General features: G+C 32.7%; 1 protein-coding gene across 1 annotated transcript; it reads left to right on the top strand.

Annotated features, from left to right (window-relative positions):
* Window positions 1–22,086, top strand: LOC119668447 (asparagine synthetase domain-containing protein CG17486; the record flags this gene model as incomplete). The annotated part of the gene is given in 5 exon segments (XM_038077945.1): window positions 1–382; window positions 436–659; window positions 714–1,120; window positions 3,006–3,189; window positions 21,628–22,086. Coding segments are annotated over 5 exon segments (1,629 nt in total), but the record flags the coding sequence as incomplete, so codon positions are not given.
* Window positions 22,087–23,083: the final 997 nt, after the last annotated feature.

Here is a 23,083-nt window from a genome sequence, read left to right as displayed (position 1 = left end):
ATCATAAATCGAAGAGGGCCAAATGCAAAAGCGGAGCTTCAAATCGATAATGTAACTTTTGCTGGCTATGTACTTTGGCAGCAAGGAAGTAAACTTTGTCCGCAGCCCTTGCAATCGGAACATATTGTATTAATTATGAACGGAGATATTTATAGTTATGACGAAGAAAATCTTTCGGATACAGAGTGGTTAATAAAGAAAATTTCGGAATGTAAGACTGATTCAGAGATTCTTACATTGTTTACTAAAACTGAAGGACCATTTAGCATAGTTTTTTTTAATAAAAAAACAAAAGATCTTTATTTTTGTAGGGATAAATATGGAAGAAATTCTTTAATAATTGAAAGAAGTCGAAATGCTTGGAGAATTCTAAGCACATCATGTAAGTTTTGATATATGTATCTGTTTTAACAAAAATTGCATATAATTTTTCAGACTATAAGCGTAGCACAAGTGTTCGTATATGTGAACTCCCACCTCTTGGACTCTATAAATTAAATATAAAAATTCCAACGCAATGGAATTTATTCCCATGGTCAATACTTAAAACAGATGATGTTCTTTCTCAACTAAAAACACTTAATAATTTTTTCGAAATTAAAATCTTATTAAGAAATGATATTAATTTAGATGAAAAAATTATCAATGGAAGAGGAAATGTAAAGCCTTAGAATATAAAAATATTACTGTTTGAACTAAAATATTTTTTTAAGGGATCCTTCGACTTTTATGATCTTTGTAATAATTTTACATGTTCTATGGAATACATTTTTGTTGATCTTTTAAATAATAAACAACTGAAAACTGCTTTAAAGTATTTTTCACAGTTATTAGAAGATTCGGTTAAGGAGAGAGTGATTAAAACAGTGAAATATTGTCGCAATTGTGTTAAGAAGCAAACAACATGTCATCATTCCAAAATAGCAATATTGTTTTCTGGAGGTATAGATTGCTCAATTTTAGCTGTTTTGACAGATAAATATGTAAGCCAACATGACACCATTGATCTCATAAATGTTGCGTTTGAAAATGCTACATCTGATTCAAATGATTGGAATGTTCCCGACAGACAGTCAGCAAAAAGTTCGTTAAACGAATTACAAAAAATTTGTCCAGCACGGTAAAGAAACGCAATTTTTAATAAATTTTTTTAATCTAGTTTATTACTCTATTTCTGACATAAATACAAAGGAGCTTGTTGTGAATTGATTGTTTACAATATAAATTCATATTATGTTGATATTGAACACATCAATTCTGACGTTTTTTGGTTACCCGAATAAAATGTCGCATATTTTTTTTTTTGTTAAATAAGTTATTTGCCAATAATTCTGGTTACAGTGTATTAAAAATGTGTAAGGAATATTTTTTCAAGCTGATTTTAACCGGTAATACTAACTTTCGGTATCGGTGCAGTGTAATCGAAATCCTCATTCAAAAACTACATAGGTATAATGAAAGACATTTTGCTATATAATTACTTTAGCACAATAAGGCGACAGTTTCACCTCGACTCATCTGTAGAATACTTCAAAATCGGTGGTAATTTGTTAATAAGTTGGATGCATCAATTCATAGGTAGCATATGGTTAACCTAAATTTTAGTCAGACTTGTAATCTTATAATATTCTCTAATAAGTTAAAAAAAGAATCGATATGCCCCAAATACATATAATCAGACTGACACTTGTCACATTCAAGATTCTTTTATGATTGCTGTGTTAAGAGGGAAAAATTCGATGAACATAACATTAACACTCACATTGACAAATGATACAACAAGTAAAGTTATAGAGAGTATATTCAGTTAGCTTTTGTCGGTAAAAAAGCGCATTCGATAATATTTGCTGATTCGTTAGAGTCGTCTTCTCAAACTAAGTTTTATATCAGCGACTAATATGAAATGAATGCTCTTTCGGCGCTTGACTTTAAGCAGATTTCAAGCACAAGTTTACCGTTCTCAGTACATGTACCTGAGCTATGCGAACCCATGATTCGTTCAATGCTCATGTTCATTTTCAATACGTGCATTTAGATCACCCATGAGTATTACGACATCCTTCATCATTCGTAGAACCTTTCTTTTAATTCTGGTTCGGAAACATCAGTAGGTGTGTAACATTGTACTACTGTTATTTGGTCAATATTAGCGTTAATACGTGCAGAGATTATGCGTTCTGGGATTTGCTTCCAGCTAATAAGATAATTTCGAACTATTCTGTTAAAGTAGATTCCAACGCCACGAATGTGAGGATCCCAATGGTTGAGACATTAAGGCGTTAAGCTTCGGCGGCAAGTTGAGGAAGTTTACCGACTTAAAAGAAAGAGTTAATATTCCACGCGGCAAATCGTATCCGTGAGCATGCGGGTGTCGTCACTAAAAGATCAGTTCAGTTTATTACTATTATTTAAACGGCACAGGACACTAGAAAACTACAGTACTACAGTATCCATGGCATCTATATGTAACGATTAAGGCTAATTAAGACTTATTTATGAAAAAATGGTTTCCCATTTTAAAATATATTTCATGAAACAAATGAGCGAATTACAGTGCAATGAACTTATATAAGCTGCAGCCAAATATTGGGTGTAGTAAAAAGAAATCCATTTTTTCCCATTAGATGGCCTTAGTTGTATTTCGCGTTGTACTATATATATTTATAAATATATATATAAATATTTAGGTATATAAATATTTATATATATAAATATATATATAAATAAATATATATATTTATATATATATAAATAAATATATATATGTATATATATATAAATAAATATATATATGTATATATACATAAATAAATATATATATGTATATATATATAAATAAATATATATATATGTATATATATATAAATAAATATATATATATGTATATATATATAAATAAATATATGTATGTATATATATATAAATAAATATATATATATATGTATATATATATTTATATATTCTTATTCATTTGTGCAATAACTACAGTTTTGTATACCTTACAGAAAATGGAATTTTATCGAAGTAAATGTTAGCAAAAATGAACTGGCCTTTTTTCTACATCGGCATATAAAACATCTTATATATCCGCTCTGCACGGTATTAGACGAGTCCATCGGCTGTGCATTTTGGTTTGCATCGCGAGGCGAGGGTATCTGCAATGGAGAATTTTACGACTCACCAGCGAGAGTAAGTAATATTTAACAAAGTCATTATGTCAGCATTTGAACAATTTACTTTTTAAATTGTGAATACTTTATTAGTTATTTTTGATTTGAGAAAAAAGCCTACTTATAATATATTCCCAGTGTATAAAGCATTTCTCGCAATTAGCTATAAAAAAAAGAAAGTACCAATTACATTTAGACAAAAAAATTATATCTTCCTATTATAAGGGCCATGTTATGCAGAGTGTCTCGGGCACGGCATGAGTACAATTGTTGTTGTTTTCAATGCAAATTTTAAATTTGAGAATGAGAGAAAAAACAATATGGCCGTTGAAACTCCGGCATGAGAGCCGGCGTATTTTTGCCCCGGCACTAAGGCAAAACAGTATTGTTTAGTAATAAATTTCAAAACTTGCGCCTTTTAGGAGCAAATTACTACAATACTAATACATTTTGGAGATAAAATGGCAGTAAGCAACACATCTTTTTTTTTATAAATCGCTAAAAATATAATTATCACACTTTCCAATTTTAAAGAAAGGCGTAAGTACTGTTAACAATTATTATAAGATAATATAATAATAAATTAACATCATTACAGCCTCTATTAGTTTTTTCTTGCTAGTTATTTTTGGGGACATATTGAAAGTGAGCATATCTGAATTTTCTTTTAAATTTAGGCACTACCAAGAGTGTCTTAGGCACTTGCCGTGCCCGAGACACTCTGTACCGGATCATTGTTATTATATCATCATGACATTACATGATAACATTATCATGTAATGTCATGTCACTTTTATTTTAATTTGATTTGTTCCAAAAAAATAAAACTAAATGGTAATATTTAATATTGGGATTGCATGAAGAAGCCCAATACGTATGTGCTGTTAACACTCTAGCAGAAATTTTTTTTAAGAATTTCAAAACAAAAACAAAATTTGATGTCTCTTCCAGAGAATGTTGAAATATGTATGTGCATTAAGGGACAACCCTTTTTATTGCAGTATCTTAAAGCTAATTTAAAGAATTAAAATAAAAATAAAAAATACAATAAAATAAAATAAAAGAAGTAATTAAAGTTTTCAGAGAATATAGTAATAACATACGTAAAAAGTATTAAAATTATATTTACTGATAAACAGCGAAACAAAAAGAAAACAGCATGAAATATTTAAATAACAGAATTTAAGTTAATAACAAACAAATTACAATAAACTTAATTATATAGCAGCAAAAAACAACCAAATCAATGAATAAAGAAAAGGAAAGAAATTAATAAAGACAAATAAACGTGACGTTAACCCAGTTCATTTTTTAACAGGTTCTTAAAAACACTCGGGTTAACTGCATTTCTGGTTGTGCTTGAAAGAGCATTCCATATTCTAACAGACTGAATAAACAAAAACTTAGTAGTGGAGGCAAAACTATATCTGGGAATGATGAAAAGACGAGATCTGTTAGATCTAGTTAGCTGCAAGCAATCAAAAAGGTACTTCTGCGTAGTAGTGGATGAAAGTCTGAACAAAAATAAGCATACTCGAAACTGCATATATTGTTCAATATCACACCCTAGAATCACATTTCTATAAATACCTAATTAATCGAAGCGTCTAAGACCAAAAGCATATCGCGTGCAGCAGTTTACTAAGCATCGTAACTTATTGAGGGATTCAACATCAAGTTTGGAATACACTAAAGAGGAGTACATAACAATAGGAATAATTAGTTGTTTTACCAACAAAACACGCATGTCAACAGTTGTATACTTCACTAAAAAATATAAATATATATCTATTACATAATAGAGAATGGTCAATACAGTCAAAAGCTTTGGTAAAGTCAAGGAGACATAAAAATGTTACTAAGTTTTGATCATAGCTACATCGAATATCTTCGAGGACCTTAAGCATTGCCGTCGTGCAACTATGACCTTTTTGAAACCCAGACTGGAGAGGAGAGAGAAGTTTAAAGCAGTTAAGATGAGTACGTATTTGATCAGCCATAATGTTCTCACACACTTTAGAGAGTGAAGGGAGAATACTGATTGGACGATAATCGGAACATGAGGATGCATTAGCCTTTTTTTCAATAGGAATAATCTTGGCTTTTTTCCAAACAGTAGGAAAACATGATGTAGTGAAGCAGTGGTTAATAATGTGCGTCAAAGGAATAATATTAAACGGCAGTATGAGTTTAATAAATTTATGTGGAATTTCATCTATTCCAATAGCGTTTGACTTAATTTTCATGACATTGTTAAAGATAGTTTCTTTACTCACACATACAAAGTCAAAAATGCGTTCGGAGGAAACACTCTCAAGTTCAGGGAAGACCGGAGCAACGTTCAATCTATCTCCTATAGGAACAAAGAAATCATTTAAAATGTTAGGATCAATGCTACATACATTTCTTGAGCTATTAACCACCCCTCGAGCTCTGATGTTGCTCCAAAGTGATTTTGTAGGTAATGAGGTATCTTGTTTAGATTTAAAGAACATAGATTTAGCAAGATAAATAGCCATTCGAGCTGCTTTAAACCGCGTCCAGTTAAAAACATTCGGATATCTTTTCCAAATATAATTATGTTTTATGGTGTTTTTGTGTCAGATTATGTGCATCAAAGAAGATTTTATATAGAATGGAATCACTAAATAACAAATACTCTCAGAAATTGTACAAACACTATCTCAAAACGCATGGTTATTTCCAAGTTCACCATCTTTAGGTCCATATTCGGAGCGAACAACATTTTGAACACCGCACTCTTAAGAAAATTTTTATGGGCAATTAGTGCAACAGGGAGCATAATTTTGGTTCTCTGTTTTGATTTCTTGACAAAAGATATGATTGCACTGTGCAAAATTTAAAAAAAAATTGCCGCCGAAATAATTGTAAAAAATGTAGTAAAATTCTCGTGCGGTTTATATTTAATGAAGTTTGTGTTACAAACTGTAATAAATTATTTTTTCCAATAATAAAAGCAATTTAATAAGTTATTAATAATGGTGCAAGTAATTAAATAAGTGGTTTAAGGATGATAAAAAGTTTTATTAGAGGTTTTACTGTGTTCGAAGCATTTATATAATTTATTCTAACAACTTTGTTCAAATTTGAACCTGTATCTGCGCTCCAGTTACCTAAAACTATAACAATTATTAGGATTATAGAAACAATTAAACAACAGTACAATATATTTATAAATATAAATACATACAGAAATTCTACATATGTTTTTAAATATATATGTATGTAGGAAAAATTTTTTAATATAATGATAAATAAATTTTATTAATATTTTTTTACAATAATATTTTATTACAAAAAGAAAAGTTATTTCAATGTATTTTAAAATCGACGCTCTACCCTTTTTACGCCCGTCCACAGCAGTCACTCTCTCCAACTAACTACAATCAAAAACTAGCAGCGTTACCAGTTTTTTCGTTTATTCATTTTACTGCCCGCCGCCAATTGCCACATTCGGCCAATTTGATGAAGCGTTCGCCTCGAATGCAGAGTGCCAATTTTTTTATATCCTCGGCTACTGCATACGTTCTTCGTGGCCCATCAGTATCCCCGATTTTACCACTGAATGCCATCCATGATTAAGCCTTTCGACGATTTTATACGGTTCGAGGAATTTCGGTTTCAACTTAAGCCCCTGTGTTGTTATTTGATTTGTTTTAGTCCTAGTTTTATTAATTAAAAACACTTTAATTATTTTTATAAAATTCTACTTTTTTTTAACTATATATTTTATAATGTTCTTCACATCTTCACAACACTATGAAGTTTTTTAGATCATGTTCATTTGAATACTAGTAAACAACTGCTGTCTTAAACTTATCTTAAATCTTACAATAGCTTCTTTATTTATTTAGAAAGCTATATCTATCTTATTCTAACAATATTTCTTAAATCTAACAATGTATTTCTTAACTCTAATTGGTTAGTCTTATTTACTTAATTATTCTTATTTTATTTATTTCCTATTTATGATCGACACATTACCTAAGACAAGAAATGCATAGCAAGTAATTACTGTGCAATTGCTTGTCATGTGTCTCATATTCACATGTGTTCCGATTTGTGTGGTCTCAATATATTTGACACCACATGAGCTCTTAACCGAATTTTAAGTGGCAAACAATTTATGTCAGAAGTATCGTTTTCTGACTCATTCCATAAATTATAAAAATGCAGCGGTTAGCGCTTTTAAATTAGAACACAAGTGGTTTAAAGAATATGACTGTAATAGTCATCAAAGGCGGCCTTAACATTGAGTAAGGTCAACCATAGATATACCATTACACCCCGTTCCAAACTGAGTACGCCTAATAGCCACGACATCACCTTCTGAATGTTGCGTTTCGGTCGTAAGTTTGGTGTCGTAAGTTTTGAGATTTTCGACCTGAATTTTCCTTATATTTTCTCGAGCCTCTTCTCGTACCGTATCTCGTTCGTTTTGTAATTCTATAACCTCATGTTCCATCATAATAGTTAGTATCTTGAATGGTGCAAAATTCGTACTTCGAGGGGGTGAATTATTTATCGTTTGCTGAACCTTGTCAACATGTCGGTACCAGTTCATTAGATTCTCCATGCAGTATTTAGTCTGCATTGGTACCACAATTCTATGTATCCTCTCAACTTGCCCATTTCCTCGCGGTACACCTGTTGCAATTAATAAATGTTGAATAAGTTCTTCTCTATAATACTCCTCAAAATTCTTAGACACGAAAGCTGCCCCGCGATCAGTGATAATTCTCCTTGGGTTACCAAACGTTGCTGCTTGTTTACGCAGTTTATCAACGACCTCATCAGCGCCTGTGCTTTTTGTCGGGTACAGCCATATAAATTTAGAAAATGCATCAACGATCACCAGGATGTGGTTGTACTGCTTTTGGGTGTTCTCCATCGGTCCGACATGATCCATATGAAAAGTGTTTAGCGGTCTAGCAGACTTATCAATTGGATTCAAGAATCCTTCCTTTTTACCCAGTTTTGCTTCCGCTAAGATGCACTCTACACAACTTTTTACCACAGTCATCACTTTTTTGCCTAGATTTTTGATATAGAAACTCTTCTCAATGACATCTTGCGTTTTCTTCGCAGCGAAATGTCCCTGACGATGTGCGATTTTTATTATTTCTTGCTCCATAGCAGCTCGGGTCACCATGAGCTCCTTGTTCGGATCTTTATACAATATGTCACATTTAATATTGTAGTCATCGTAATTACTTGTCTCTAAAATTTTTCTAACTGCATGGATCCACTCGTCTAACAGTTGCGCCTCTTTGATTCTATGCTGCAACGCATCTTCCATCAATAAGAAGGCCACATGACTTAGCGCATCCACGTGTCTCATTTTACTGCCCGTACGGTGTTCGATCACATAATCGAATTGTTGTATATACATGGCCCACCCTGCTACTCGTTGCGGAACGTCGTCTTTTCTCATGGTCATCGCGAAGGCATTACAGTCGGTCACTATCCTTATCTTCGTACCCAAAACGAATACTCTCCATTTTTTCAATGCCTCGATAATTGATAAAACTTCCAATTCATAGGAGTGATAATTTTGTTCTGCCGGCTTGGTTTTCCTACTCATGTACTGGACTGGATGTAATTGCGCATCATCGGCATCCTTTTGTAACAGTACGGCACCATAACCGTACTTACTCGCGTCAGCATGAATCTCGGTGTATGCTTTCGGATCATAAATTTTTAAAACTGGTGGGTTATTTAATGCCACTTTTAATTGTTGAAATGCTGCTACTGCTTCGTCATTAATTTTAAACTTCGCGTTTTTACCCATCATATCAGTCATTGGTTTTGCAATCAACGCATACTGCGGAACGAACCGTCTAAAATACGACGGCAACCCCAGATATCGCTGAAGTTCCGTCTTACCTCGTGGCATTGCAAGTCATCTATCGCCTTCACCTTCTTTGCTGAAATCCTAATTGTGGAGTTCTCGATTACGTAGCCCAGAAAATCTACAGTTCTTTTCATGAATTGGCATATTGACCATTTGATTTGAAGACCATATGTTCTTGCCAAATCTAACACTCTTCTAAGTTTTTGAATTCCTTCCAATTCGTCCTTCGTTGGTATCATTATATCGTCCATATAAATCACCACTGTTCCATCTTAAATTAATTTACAAAATGCTGCTGCGATAAACCTACAAAATACCGCTGGCGAGTTTGAAATACCAAACGGAACAAATCTGAATTCATACTGGCCAATATGAGTTACGAATGATGTGTACTTTCTCGAACTAAGCTCCACAGGCACATGGAAAAATCCATCTCTCAAATCCAATGTAGTAAACACCTTAGCTTTTTCCAAACGTTGAAGTACATCAACGACTATAGGAGGTACAAGCCTCCTATACTACTGGCGACGCATACTCAGTTGTGCTGGGTTGGATAATGGCTGCCTTCAGCCAATCTGCTACCTGCTTTTCAACTATATTTTGTTCTGCTATGGGCAATCTTCTAGGTCTGCTATATACTGGCACTTCATCTGTCAGAATAATTTTCATTTCCACCGGTGATGCAATTGAATTTCCTGGTTTATGGTTCTTGATGAGTTTGGTAATCTCTGCTTTATAGTTTCCTCCCAAATGAGCAACGTCAATTTCAATTTCTTGAGCACCGTCATCAATTAGTGTTGATAGACAGATTTGTTGAAATTCGGTTAATATCGAAGCGCTGTTTGTACTGTTTTCATTTTCATTATTCTTTTGATATTTTTTTGTAGCGTTCGTATTCGTGTTATTTACCTCATTCGCGTATTGAATCATTTTCTGCATTTTTTTAACAAATTTGACTCCCTCAGCATTTATTATCATATCAACGTTTTTCAAAATGTCATTTCCCAGTACAGCGGGATACAGTATGTCTCTCTGCTTAGCAACGCGTAATATCTGATAATACTGGTATCGCTTCTGGTATCGACTATAGCAGCAAATTGAATATCATTTATCACTAGGTTTTTGAAAAGACGATTACTGTATGAGCCCAAAGTAGTTTGTTCCGCTTCTGATGCTAACGATACGCCGTTCTTTTCAGCTTCTACCTTCAGTTTGCATTCAAATGATCTATGACCCATTTGGTTGCATTTAAAACATTTTATACATCTATTTGGACAGTGTTTTGCAAAATGTGAATCTTCACCACACGAATAGCATTTTTTTATACTGTTTGAATTCGACCGTTCCTTGCTTGATGACACTGGCGCTGTCAATTGCAGACATTTGTACAGCAAATTTATTCTTCAGCATCTCTTTTAGCATTTTCCAATTGTTTACATTACGTTGACTGCGGATAAATAATTTTGCAGTTCCTTTTAACAACTGCTTTGCATAAATGAATTTCTGCACATCGTTCCATTCTACAGCTGCGGCGTTTTCCTCAAAATCTTCTACCCATTGCTCGAACGTAGGTTGATCTGATCCCGAGAATAAAGTCAAGGAATCTTCAACGTCACGCAGATTAAATGTAGACCGAGCTGCAACAGACGCACGCTGAGTTACGATTTGTACGCTTGCTACTTCGTCATCGTCGACATCGTCATTTTTTACATTTACCTCATAATGTTCTATAAGACGGCTTTGTAATTCTGATTTCTTTCCAGCAGTAGATAGTTCCAACTCGAACAATTTAGTTTTCAATTGCTCCACACTAAAATTTCTTAGGTCATGCTCATCCATTTTTTTTTTACTGTTGCTTTATTGTAGTTTTGTTGTACCAAAAAAAAAAACCCAACACTTAATTTCACAATATTGTGCGCTTTGATTTTCACGTGCTTTTTCGATCACCGCGATCCCGGTTGAGCCCCCAAATGTAGGAAAAATTTATTAATATAATGATAAATAAATTTTATTAATACTTTTTTACAATAATATTTTATTACAAAAAGGAAAGTTATTTCAATGTATTTTAAAATCGACGCTCTACCCTTTTTACGCCCGTCCATAGCACTCACTCTTTCCAACTAACTACAATCAAAAACTAGCAGCGTTGCCAGTTTTTTCGTTTATTCATTTTACTGCCCGCCGCCAATTGCCACATATATATCTAAATATATTTATTTTTTTCTACAATTCTCGATTATTGAATGTATTTTTATAATAATTTTTTACATTATATTTAAAATTATAAGTTTTAAATCTAAAAGTAAATTATAAATGTTATAAGTGTATCTGTGGAATCAAAATACACTTTTCGCGAGCAACTCCAGTGAGCACTTCACAATCTATTGTGTTATTATGCATTGCTTTGACTCGCATTCTCGTCCCATTCACTAATGCATGCTTCGTATTTAAATTACGAATTAACAAAACTATCGCATTAATTTTGAGCTCCAACTTATGTGGTGGCAAAACATTTACAATGAAAGTATTCAAAAATTCTACTGGATAGTTGCCTACCTCGCTGTTATCCTCACTAACAATTGTGTTAAAACTGTGATAAACCTTTTCCACCAGCGAGGCGATTCAATACATCGTTATTGATAATTCCACAATCTTCATTAGTTAAAGCTAACACAACTGACTTCTACAATATATCTGAATTCCGCAGGTCTACAAAATCATAAAATAATTTTCCATTTTTTGTTGCTTTAGTAAATTGAAAAAAATTGTTATTTTTAAAAAGCAGCTGTGTTGAAAAAAGTATTATAGCATTCAGCAAAAATGGATATTCCCGTAAAGATGTTTTTCCTTTGACACCACCGCAGTTATGAGACATAATTAGACTTTTACTAAAAGTGACTTCAATATTTGCAACATTTCCCTATAAGATTTTTTTCATCGCTGTATTAGGTATCTCTTACCACTGCATCCGAGCAATACGATTCATGCGAAGACGAAGTTATTCCACCAACGACCTCGCGCCTATCCAATGTACAGCTTTGCCCAATACATAGTATAAGTGACTAATCCTCTTTACCTTGGACTCACATCACGTCGACAACGAGCGCTTTGTAGTGAATCTAGTACCTTATTGTTTTGTTGAATGCTAAGCAAAGCGGCCCATTAGTAGAAATAACGAATAGTTTTTTGTGGTGCTTTGTGACAGTACACAAACTTTTGTATCAGTCCACAACCCACACGCGATTACTATCTCTTTAACGACAATGTCCTTTATGTCTTTTTTGTTATTTTGTTTTAGAGTTTAAATTTTCTTTATTGTGTTTGAAATTACATAGAGAATTACAATAAAAAATAAAAAAATAATTTTTTTAGGTCTACTTATATCTAACGTATAGTCTACTTATCTAGATGTTATTTACATAAATTTTTTATACCTACAACTAGGGGTTATTTCACTTTAGTTTATATTGTTTTTTTTTCAGAAAAATAAAATAAAGGAATAACATCTCAATTTTTAAAGCTACCTTAATAAACTACGCTACGATATTTTACTCTGGCTATACACAATATTTACAGTATTTTAAAATTATGCTACAATGCCTTAATGTAGCTATACATTATTTAAAGTACTTAAAAACTAAGCTATAATAACTTAACCTAGCTATGTACATTATTTACAATGCTTTTATGCTAATATAGATTACATTTAAGATATCTGAGTATCTAGTCATGTTTACGCAGGCTAACAAGCAACCCAAACAAGGCCTGAACTTTTGCTCGTCATTGTCGAGTCTCTTGTAGTCTGATGAGAAGCATTTATTTTGCTGAGACTGGTGAAAAGGTTGCTACCCAACAGTCTCTTGCATTTACTATCTATATCTGATACTTGTCCTTAGACATTGTCCACCGTATTGATACATAACATATGCTAGTAGCTTTCTTTGCAGGACTTGTCTCTTAGTACTGCTGCCTATCTCTACTATAGGTGAGCTAATAGCTTCCCCAAAAGTTCGACCCTCTTCGAGCAGTCCTTGACTGCCTTTAGGTGAGCTAATAGAGCTGACGACTTGGATACTACCTTTCTTTCTATCCTCTAGCTTCCTCAAAAGTTCGACCCTCTTCGGGCAGTCCTTATTGCTAACCGTGTGGTTATCTACATTGCAGTTGACTCATTTGACCAATTTCCCTACTCTTTTGGAGACTTCCCTTGTGACTTCATTGTTTATAATGACATCTTGTTTTTGGTATTTGGGTGAAAAATAACACTTGCCAGGGCCGTGCGATTTCCCACATTTGACACACCTGTAAGGCATGTTGTAATTGCTGGCAACTGAACTGGTCATTGCTTTGCAGCTCTCTCAAAGCCAACTTTACAGTTGAGACTGTATTTAATATTTCTAAAATCGGAGATGCCTGATGCGCTACTTAGTTGGATTAGCCATTTCACCTCACCTATTTTTTTTAATAGTTATTTCAATCTTCAGATTTAAATCCCTCAGGTACAGCAGAATCTTCGCTCCCACAAAACCCTGTGCTAGCTTCGTGATGATCAACGTGAAAGTTTGCCCTAACGAAGAGTGTAAGTGATAAAGTTAATTTTGAATCCAGTCTGCAAAATTTTTCAATTTTCAAAATTTTGCTTTATTATATAAATTCATTTATAATATATGTTTCCTAAAGCTAGAGTTGCATAAATATACATTGTGACCGAAAAGTTTCCGGAAAATTTTAAATAAAACGCAAAATTCTTAATCTTCATCAATATTTACTCTATTTGCTGGTACATCATATCTTCTTCCAAAGTATTTTTAGTTTCTGTTCACGTTCATACTATATTGAGTTGGAACATACACACCGTATATTATATTGTGTTATTATATGAATTTGCGATTTGTATTTCAATGATAGCGGTACGCACTTGATTGTGTCAAGTACCAAATATCTTCTCTTCCAGAACTTGCACCTTGATCCACTAAACCATGGGATTTGCAGAGTTTCAACTAGGGGACTAAGGGTTCAAACCTGATTGATACTAAGGAAGTGAACCTAAATGACTATAAAAGTGTATAGTGAGATAACGATCTGCAAGAATCTGAATAAATAGCATACCTTCATTCATTCCACTATTGGTTATGTTGTCATGAAATTCATGTTGGAGCGAAACTACATAAACTTAAAATATCGAAAAATATACAGCGCGCGAATTTTAAATGAGAATTTCCGAAAGCTTTTCTCACTGTAAAAGTTTTTAACAGAAACTTCTTAAAATATCTTCAAAAAAATTTTTTTTTCTTAAATACTCGTATTTGCGTTCGTGGTACAGTTTCATTATCTTCTTCCGAATACGCCATAGTTTTATAGTTTCTGCTTCATCGTTCATACTTATATTGATGTTGGAAGCACTACACACCTATATATTATATTTTAATGTTTGTTTTATTTATGATGAAAATTTGATCGATTTGTTATTTCTATTATGAACTAGCGGTACCGTCACCCTGATGTGTGGGGTTCAACGAGGTGACCAAAGTATCTTCTCTTCCAAGAACTTTGGCCACCCTTCTGGGATCCACTAAAAAACCCCAACTGGGATGTCTGCCAGAGGGTTTCAAACTAAGAGGCGAACTAAGGGTTCAAACCTGATTGGAAAATAAACTAAAGGGACAGTGGAAACCTAAAGGTGACAAATATATAAAAAGTGGGTTGAATAGTGGAGATAACGATCTGCAAAGGAAGTCATGGGAATTTAATAAGCATACCTACCATACAATAATCAACAACTTATAACAATATACAAACTCATCTATTCTGGTTATGTTCTTGTCTTCTTATATGTAAAAATCAATCAAAAATTTGTTGGTGAGCGTATAACTCAACAACGCCTGGACCAATTTGGAGTTACCAATAATTCGATTTTTTTCTCGCTGTAAAAACCATCCTTGGACTTCAACGAACATTTAAAAAAAAGAATTGACCAAATTGTCATTATGTTCATTGTAGTGCTTTGTGATAAACAATGTTTTTTGTTTGATTATCTGGCGCATAAACAAACAAATCTGATGATTTTCCAACACGGGAACAGGCAACATACAATTGACCATGTGAGAAACATAGGTTTTCTAGATTAATACCCCAAACATTTAATGATTGCCCCTGGGACTTGTTTATGGTCATAGCAAAAGCAAGCCGCACTGGAAACTGTACTCGCTTAAACTCAAATAGTTCAAATGGAATGTCGCGCTCGCGCTTCACGCGCTTGTGATATCCGAATTCTTTCAAGTTCATTTCGGTCGTCACGTTCTTGTGCAGTATGATTAGATCGGGAATTAGTTTGGTTTGCAGCACTTTTTGATCTTCTACTTTAATTACTTCGTCTTACAGGAGGCATATCGAATATAAGTTGTGTCACATAAGCAGCTCGATTCAAACTTTCGCGATTATGAGTTGAATGTCGCGCTCGCGCTTCACGCATTTGTGATATCTGAATTCTTTCAAGTTCATTTCGGTCGTCACGTTCTTGTGCAGTATGATTAGATCGGTAATTAGTTTGGTTTGTAGCATTTTGGGTTCTTCTACCTAAATTCGTCTTAAAGGAGGCATATCGAATATAAATTGTGGTACATGCAATAAGTAATGATCATAGGTAATTAAACGCTTTGCACAAAACACGATATAAAAAGAAAACTCTGTAAAATATTAGTATGTATTTAAATTATTTACAGCTCATATATTAATGACAGTATATATTTATTATATTTGAAATTTGAAATATTTGAAATACTGATGATGTTGCTTAGACAACAGTGAATGTTTGTAATGTAATATGAACTTTATTGAATAGCAATAATTCGATTTTTTTTTCTCACCGTCAATCCATCCTTGGACTTCAACGAATATATAAAAAAAAGAATTGACCAAATTGGTCTAGGCGTTGTTGAGTTATGCGCTTACAAGCACATTTTGCGAGTCATTTTTGTATATATTAAAATGTTATTAAATAGCAATAATTCGATTTTTTCTCGCCGTAAAAACCATCCTTGGACTTCAACGAATATTTATAAAAAAAAATTAACCAAAATGGTCCAGGCGTTACTGAGTTATGCGTTTACCGACACATTTTTCGATTCATTTTCATATGTAAGATTTTCTGTTAAGTTTTACAGTTAATATTTACGAATTGAAATTACTAACCGCTTCCTTACTAAGTTTTGCATGATAAATGTGTTTGTGTTCGCGTTTAGAACACTGACACTTGAAACACTTCACGGTTGAACTGATACTTAGACGAGCGTAAGGCACTTTTGTAAAAAAAGTACGATACAAAACGCGAACGAACATTACGACCGTAAGCATATTTTGATCTTCCGAACTAAAACAAAACACGTTCGTTCACTACGAGTGCCTTTCAATTATGCTCTTCATATGTTCTTTTCAAAGCTTAGTTGGACTTTCTGTGCTTCTTTGCACCACTATTTTTGGTAACAAATTTTTACTATATTACGCTTTACTTTTTCTTTCGCTTTAATATCTCTCTTCATGTGTGTATATTTACTCATTTGTGTATTAACCTATAAATTTGTTCTGGTTCTAACAGAAACTCTTTACATTGAATAATAATAAAACTTTATATAATTATATTATTGGTTGTTGTTTATATATAAAAATCATATTTAAAAAAAATCGATACATTTGATATATTTTTCTTTGCTACACATATGCATTTGAAATATATATTGCAAAGAGATCGCGAGCTGCAAGAGCCACATACATTTTTAAGTTTTTGTGAAGAACTCGAAATGCTTCAAGTTCTTCGAGCTTGGCATCGCTGGTATAATGTATAATGAATTATATAAATGCATAGGTATATTATATAAGCATTAACATAAAATAGTTACATTGGATGGAAATTTTGTATACTTATTTTGTAATAAATGAGGTCTCAGAGAACAAACTACAAGCTATATATCAATACCTGTTGAATTTGATTCACGGACCATTTTTAACCATTTCACGTACCACCGGTTGGGAACTACTGATCTAAATCTTGGGGCAAAACTGGTGCTATACAATATAAGACCAACATTGGTAAAGAACAGCGTGTAAACGAACTATCGTCTTCTGTGATGTTCATTCTAAGATTTTAATTGATGAAACCTCAAAAGGGGCTCTGTGCATTAAAGCTACATAATAACACAAAGTTTCTTTGAAGTGGCTGAAGTAGGGTTACCATTTGTTGAGAGGAAAAACATTGAACAGATAGAATGTAGACATTTATAAATAAAAAATAAATATTAGATTTAAAAATTCACGGATATGACGAAAGATTACAGAACAAGGTTTTTTGTAACAATGGGGCACGTATCTGTTTAATAAGAAATCTTTTTTTAGTTTTCCAATCTACTAGCACTGCAGTACATAGCCTGACGATTGTTATCGCTGCGCAATCAAAGCAAATATATCTATGGGCATTTATTGATATTCTTTTTGTCAACACTTCCTATAACTCAAATAATACGCTCCATCAAAAGAAAGTGTTCATACCAATAATAATCTATCCATGCTGGATTATGCTCAGTATCTATAATGTGGTCTAGAACTATCAATGTGGAATTTGGCGGAGCACCGATATTTATTATGACACAAGCGTATAACCGCAAGGGAATATTATCCCTCCGCTTCTGTGGATTCAAGTAATAGAAATTTTTTCCATTACCTAAACACTTGTCATTATCTTACGCATACGCGATTACTAATGTGGTGATGAGCTGGCATGAGTAGACTGTAGCATACATAATATAAACAAAAACATTTGTTATTCATTTTGTGTATGGTCTAAACACTTTGAGCTGCGTGTGTATGCTGCTCTGCTCTTACAGAACAGAAGCATTTGGGATGTTGCTTGAGCAACAACATTAATAATCGCATAAATAAAGAATAAATATTAAAAGACAATCGATGTGGGTATCAGTTATATTAATGAATAATAACTGTATATTACAAGACCATTTCGGATCGCATACAGTAAGCCTTATCACTGATAAATAAATGGTATATAGAAGAAGAGCTTTCTGTTAACCCGTGCAAAACTACACTGATACTATTAACTAGAAGACGAAGTATTAATCTCATATTCAATAAATGTCACCACAATTCAATTTTATAATAAAGCGGAGTACTTAAAAATCAAATAAAAGAAAAGATGAAATGAACTTCACAAAAGGCATCGTTTTGTTTAAATCAATGTTATAGGGGCAATGCAATACTGTGCAACTAATTCTTTGGGAGTAATTTTAGAAATCCTTATTGATACAGAAGCACCCTGAAACTAAAAAGCGGTAAATAAAAATGCATCTAAAAGTCGTAGAACGTTGCTTTAAAACTAATCTTCTTTCTAAACTTCCAAGTTATTATGACATGTGATCTGGAGAAAGAATGGCCAAGATTCAAAAAATCAATTTCAATTTTTTAGACAAAAACACATGCCCTTAAAATATATACAAGGAATTATCTTCGTAAGAAAGTGGTAGTAATATAAATGTACATACTATCAAATAGTCAGACGGCATAAAAATCCTTCAAGTCTTCAATGATTTCCTTGAATATTGTAAATGATTGACTGAACTATATTAATAAGTTAAAGCATTTTAATAATGTAGTAAAAAATGGGTGTAAGGATATGAAGACAAAAAAATGGCTAGCCAAGAGGATGGAACATAGGCTTTTAATTGGCCCCGAGCCTTTTTGTGGACTCACAAAAACTTACGTTAATGAGATCATTAGCAAATAGGAGTAGAAGAAATTTGCACTCTACTGACTTAATATAGTATAAGCTAAATTCAAGTAAACATATTTCCTGTCCCGCTGAGAGGAATATCAAATTATAAATTTGATATATATATCTATTGGTGTATGCGAATGCTAAAAACATTCGAGCGAAGTAACTCAAAAGATATACACAACATCGAAACAGTTGACAAATCATGAGTGTACCCCCTATGAGCCAAAAACAGAACAGCAATCGACTGTTTGATTCTTCCGAAGTGAGCAGAACCCAACAAAAATTGTCAGCGGACAGAGCAAATCCAAGCAATTAGTGACATGTTTTTTTTGAGAAAATCGGCCATATTGCAACTGCACCACTTAATTAACGTAGAACGGTCAATTCTGAGTGGTACACACCCATTTATTTGCCGAAATCATTCACATTACGACAATGTGGGCACACACACATCAGCTTAAACAAGAATATTTGAGCACTAAAACGTCGGATTGATGGGTCATTCGCTTTACAGTCCCGACTTGGCCCTCAATGACTTCTAGTTCCCAAGCATTAAAAAAAAAATACGTGGCAAACGTTTTTCTACGCCCAATAAGTCGTTGAGACGTTCAAAATCCTGGTTTTGGAGATATTAACTTCAGAGTAGTGTAACGACCTTTTTTCCCGGCCCTATCTATAGCTGGGGTATACTCAGCGAGTATACCAGGGTTCGTTATAAGAAATTTATAAATGTGAAATAATAGAGACACTTCTGTTTAAAGTAGCGTTTATTATTTAACCAAAAAAAATATAAATTAAGTTGTGGAAAGTAATAGACAGTGATGTTGAAAATGTTGTCAATGATGTGGATGTTATTAATGTTGTAACACTGTTGTAGCGATGTTGTACACGGTGTAGAATGTTGTATCGTGAAATCTGTAACAGGAGAAATTCCGAATAGCTAATCTAAAGAAACTCTAATAAAATATAAATCAATACCTTTGTCAGTAAAAACCAGACAAGGGTCCCTTCCTGCTATTACGCCTGGCCACGTCCGTCAGCAATTGCCAAACGCTCGTTGTCCCACACGCCTTCTGACAGTGTTGGTGACTCGTCGCCCATTCCTCCATCAGCTATGGCCAAATGGAAGTCTGGATGACTAGTTAAATTACCCTACGCCAGCATAAGCCAAGCATCAGGTAACTCAACTGGTTAAACTATCCTACGCCAGCATAAGCCAAGCAGAAGGTAATTCAACCACCATCACTTCGCCCAAATCAGTCCATCCATTCACATGGTGATCGTCAGCAATGGCCAAACGAATCAACATGTGCCTGGACCAACTAGTCCGAGCTCCCACTATCGTCCCTAACAAAATAGTTCTTACCTGTAACAGGAGAAATTCCGAATAGAACGATTTGGCAATTTCGCTGCCCTTTTATTTGAAATTCCCTCCATTACAGGCAAAAACAAAAATTATCTTCAAGTAAACAAGGTCCCGTAAATTTGTCAAAACAAATTTCTTATTGTTGTACGCTTTGCAATCAAATTCAATAAAATAACTGCATCATATAAAAAATGCGTGCACGATATTTTCTTAAATTTGTTTATGCAGACAAACAAGTGAAATAGTTACAACAAATTTAACTAACTTTTATTAGCGGCAAAAAATTAATCAAAACATATTTTACTTTACAGGGTCATTCGTTTATACAAAATGTTTGTCTCTAATATGAAATTTACAGGGTCATTTGTTTATAATAAAAATGGATGTTACTGTAGGAAAATTTTGTTGAATTTAGAAACATGTTTTTACTAAGTGAATTTAAAACTCATATTTGACTATTCATTTGATTTGTGGGGTTAAATTTTAGAATAAAATTTGGGCCTTACAGTAGATAAACTGTTTTGAAAATTGGTTCAATCGATTGTAAAAATGTATTGACCACCTTGGGGAATACTTCGAAAAACAATAACACCATTTTTTATTGATTAATCACTGTATTTTCATTGTTAGACTTAAAAGGCAGCTGTCTTATAATATTGAAATTAAATATTGTTGTATGTCTCTTATTGCTCTAAGAAGGTCGCTATTAAACAATTTGCTAATTGGTAACTTGATTTTATTGCTTCTTTGTTTGATCTTTCAATCAGCTTTTATGACGCTCGCTCTGCAATTAGAGAAAGTCAACTAATTATAGAACGGCAAGTGCAATTGTTGTTTACAAATAAACAGTAAGAAGTGATTAAACTCGAAATTTGAATAACGTTTGTACGAAATCATTATCTATATGCATAATAAAATTCAAAATAGCATAATTACTGAATTTATAATTATTTATTAAAATATTGTATATTTAATAAATTTTATATAATAATAATAATAATAATAAATAATAAACAAAAATATAACAATAGTTTTGAGTTGTCTATATACATAATAATATTATAAAGAGCAAATCACGAATTAAAAAAAATATAAGTAATAAGACATGATATGAATTAAATAACTAATCCTTAATCTTAATTCTGTGGTAAAAAGCTTAAGGCATTTGAGCTTTGAAATTGATCAATATTTGCACATAATAGCTTGATAAAAATCTTGATTAATTAACAATACTTGATAAATTTATAAAATTTACAGAATAGGGGGCTATGTATACTAAAATGGCCGCAAAAGAATTTTTTTTTTGATTTTCATATGTCTCTGGTTCTTAAAATATTCGTTTTGATTATAAATTAAGGGAAATAAAATTTCAGTTCAATCGCATTGTGCCAACCTAAAATCGCATTGTGACTAAAACTTATTTTTTTAATTTCAGGTTGCAATCGTTGGAAGTGGTGCAGATGAATTGTTTGGAGGGTACACAAGACATAGAAATGCTTACAGCAGATGTAAGAAAAATGAAGAAAAACAAATAGTTGTTCGTACTGAATTGGAAAGAGATTGGAAAAGGATTTCATCTCGTAATTTAGCTAGAGATGATCGCATTATAGCTGATAATGGCAAAACTGTGCGGGCACCTTATATTGAAGAAAAATTAGTTAATTATGTGCGCAGTTTATCACCTGGACAACGGTGTTGTTTTTTACTAGAACAAGGAATTGGTGATAAGCTTTTTCTAAGACTTTATGGATATCAGTTGGGATTAACATCCTCGGCATTTTTTAAAAAAAAAGCTATCCAGTTTGGGTCTAAAGTAGCAAATCGAAAACAAAATGCAAAAGATCAATCCAAATATTTAAAATTTTAAAAGCATCGTTTTGGATATCAATAAATTGAAAATAATATAATATATTAATATTTATAACCACAAAAATCGCAATTTATTTTGAAGAATGTTTAAAGTAATATTTATTAAACACCAGAAATCTTTTTTATTTTAATTTTTGTTTTATAATTTCATTAATATTACAGCTATGTTATCATAGATATCTAGTTATACTTTTAATAAATGAAGTTTAGAAGTTTGAGTCATATTAAATCATCATTTAAGATAACATGTTAATACATTTCATATAATTTCAATACATTTCATACAATTTGAATATATAAATAATTTTTACTTTTTTATAATTTTATTTTTGTATTTTTTTATTTATTTTTAAACGCTTTGATTCATATTATGTTGTGGACATTAAAGGAAGAAAAGCCAACATCTCGGTGGACCGCCTCAAAACAGCGTTCAGTGAGGATAATGTTAAGGAACAAGAAGTTCAGCTCTTATTCACTGACATGCACGATCGTAGGGTATACACTTCGCGTTATGGTCGCGAGGTGCTTTTCCGAAATGGGGAATAATGTAGCCGTCAACACTCTTATTCAACACAGCAAACTTGGATTAAATTCGAAAATATTGACAACACAAAATTTTTGAGAGAAATATTCCAGAATAAGTTTCAGGTTTCCGGCTTATGAAATCAACAGAACACAATAAATAATTTCCGATTGAAAATATAGCTTCTGTGTCTATAATTCCGCTCAAGCAAGAATACTATTTCAAGCACAGAAAGCCACTTTCATTTTTTTTGTATATAATATGTAAATTGCAACAATAACAGTTTTATAAATTAGTAGTTTGTTATCTATTGTCAAACTGGAATTTTTACCAAGCCAATATAGATCTGCAAGTCTTCGATGCGCTTCCTTTTTTTTCTGTATTATGTGCTCCTTCCAAGTCAGCTTTTGGCCTTATAGCATGCCGAAGTATTTGACTTTCTTACAGATTAGTATGCCAATGTTCAAAATTTTCAGTGTCTAAAATTTCCCGTTAGTGA

Source organism: Teleopsis dalmanni, chromosome 1 (assembly GCF_002237135.1).
Source record: "Teleopsis dalmanni isolate 2A chromosome 1, ASM223713v2, whole genome shotgun sequence".
Taxonomy (NCBI): domain Eukaryota; kingdom Metazoa; phylum Arthropoda; class Insecta; order Diptera; family Diopsidae; genus Teleopsis; species Teleopsis dalmanni.
Note: the sequence above shows the minus strand (reverse complement) of the source record. Positions and strands in the feature narration are given on the sequence as shown.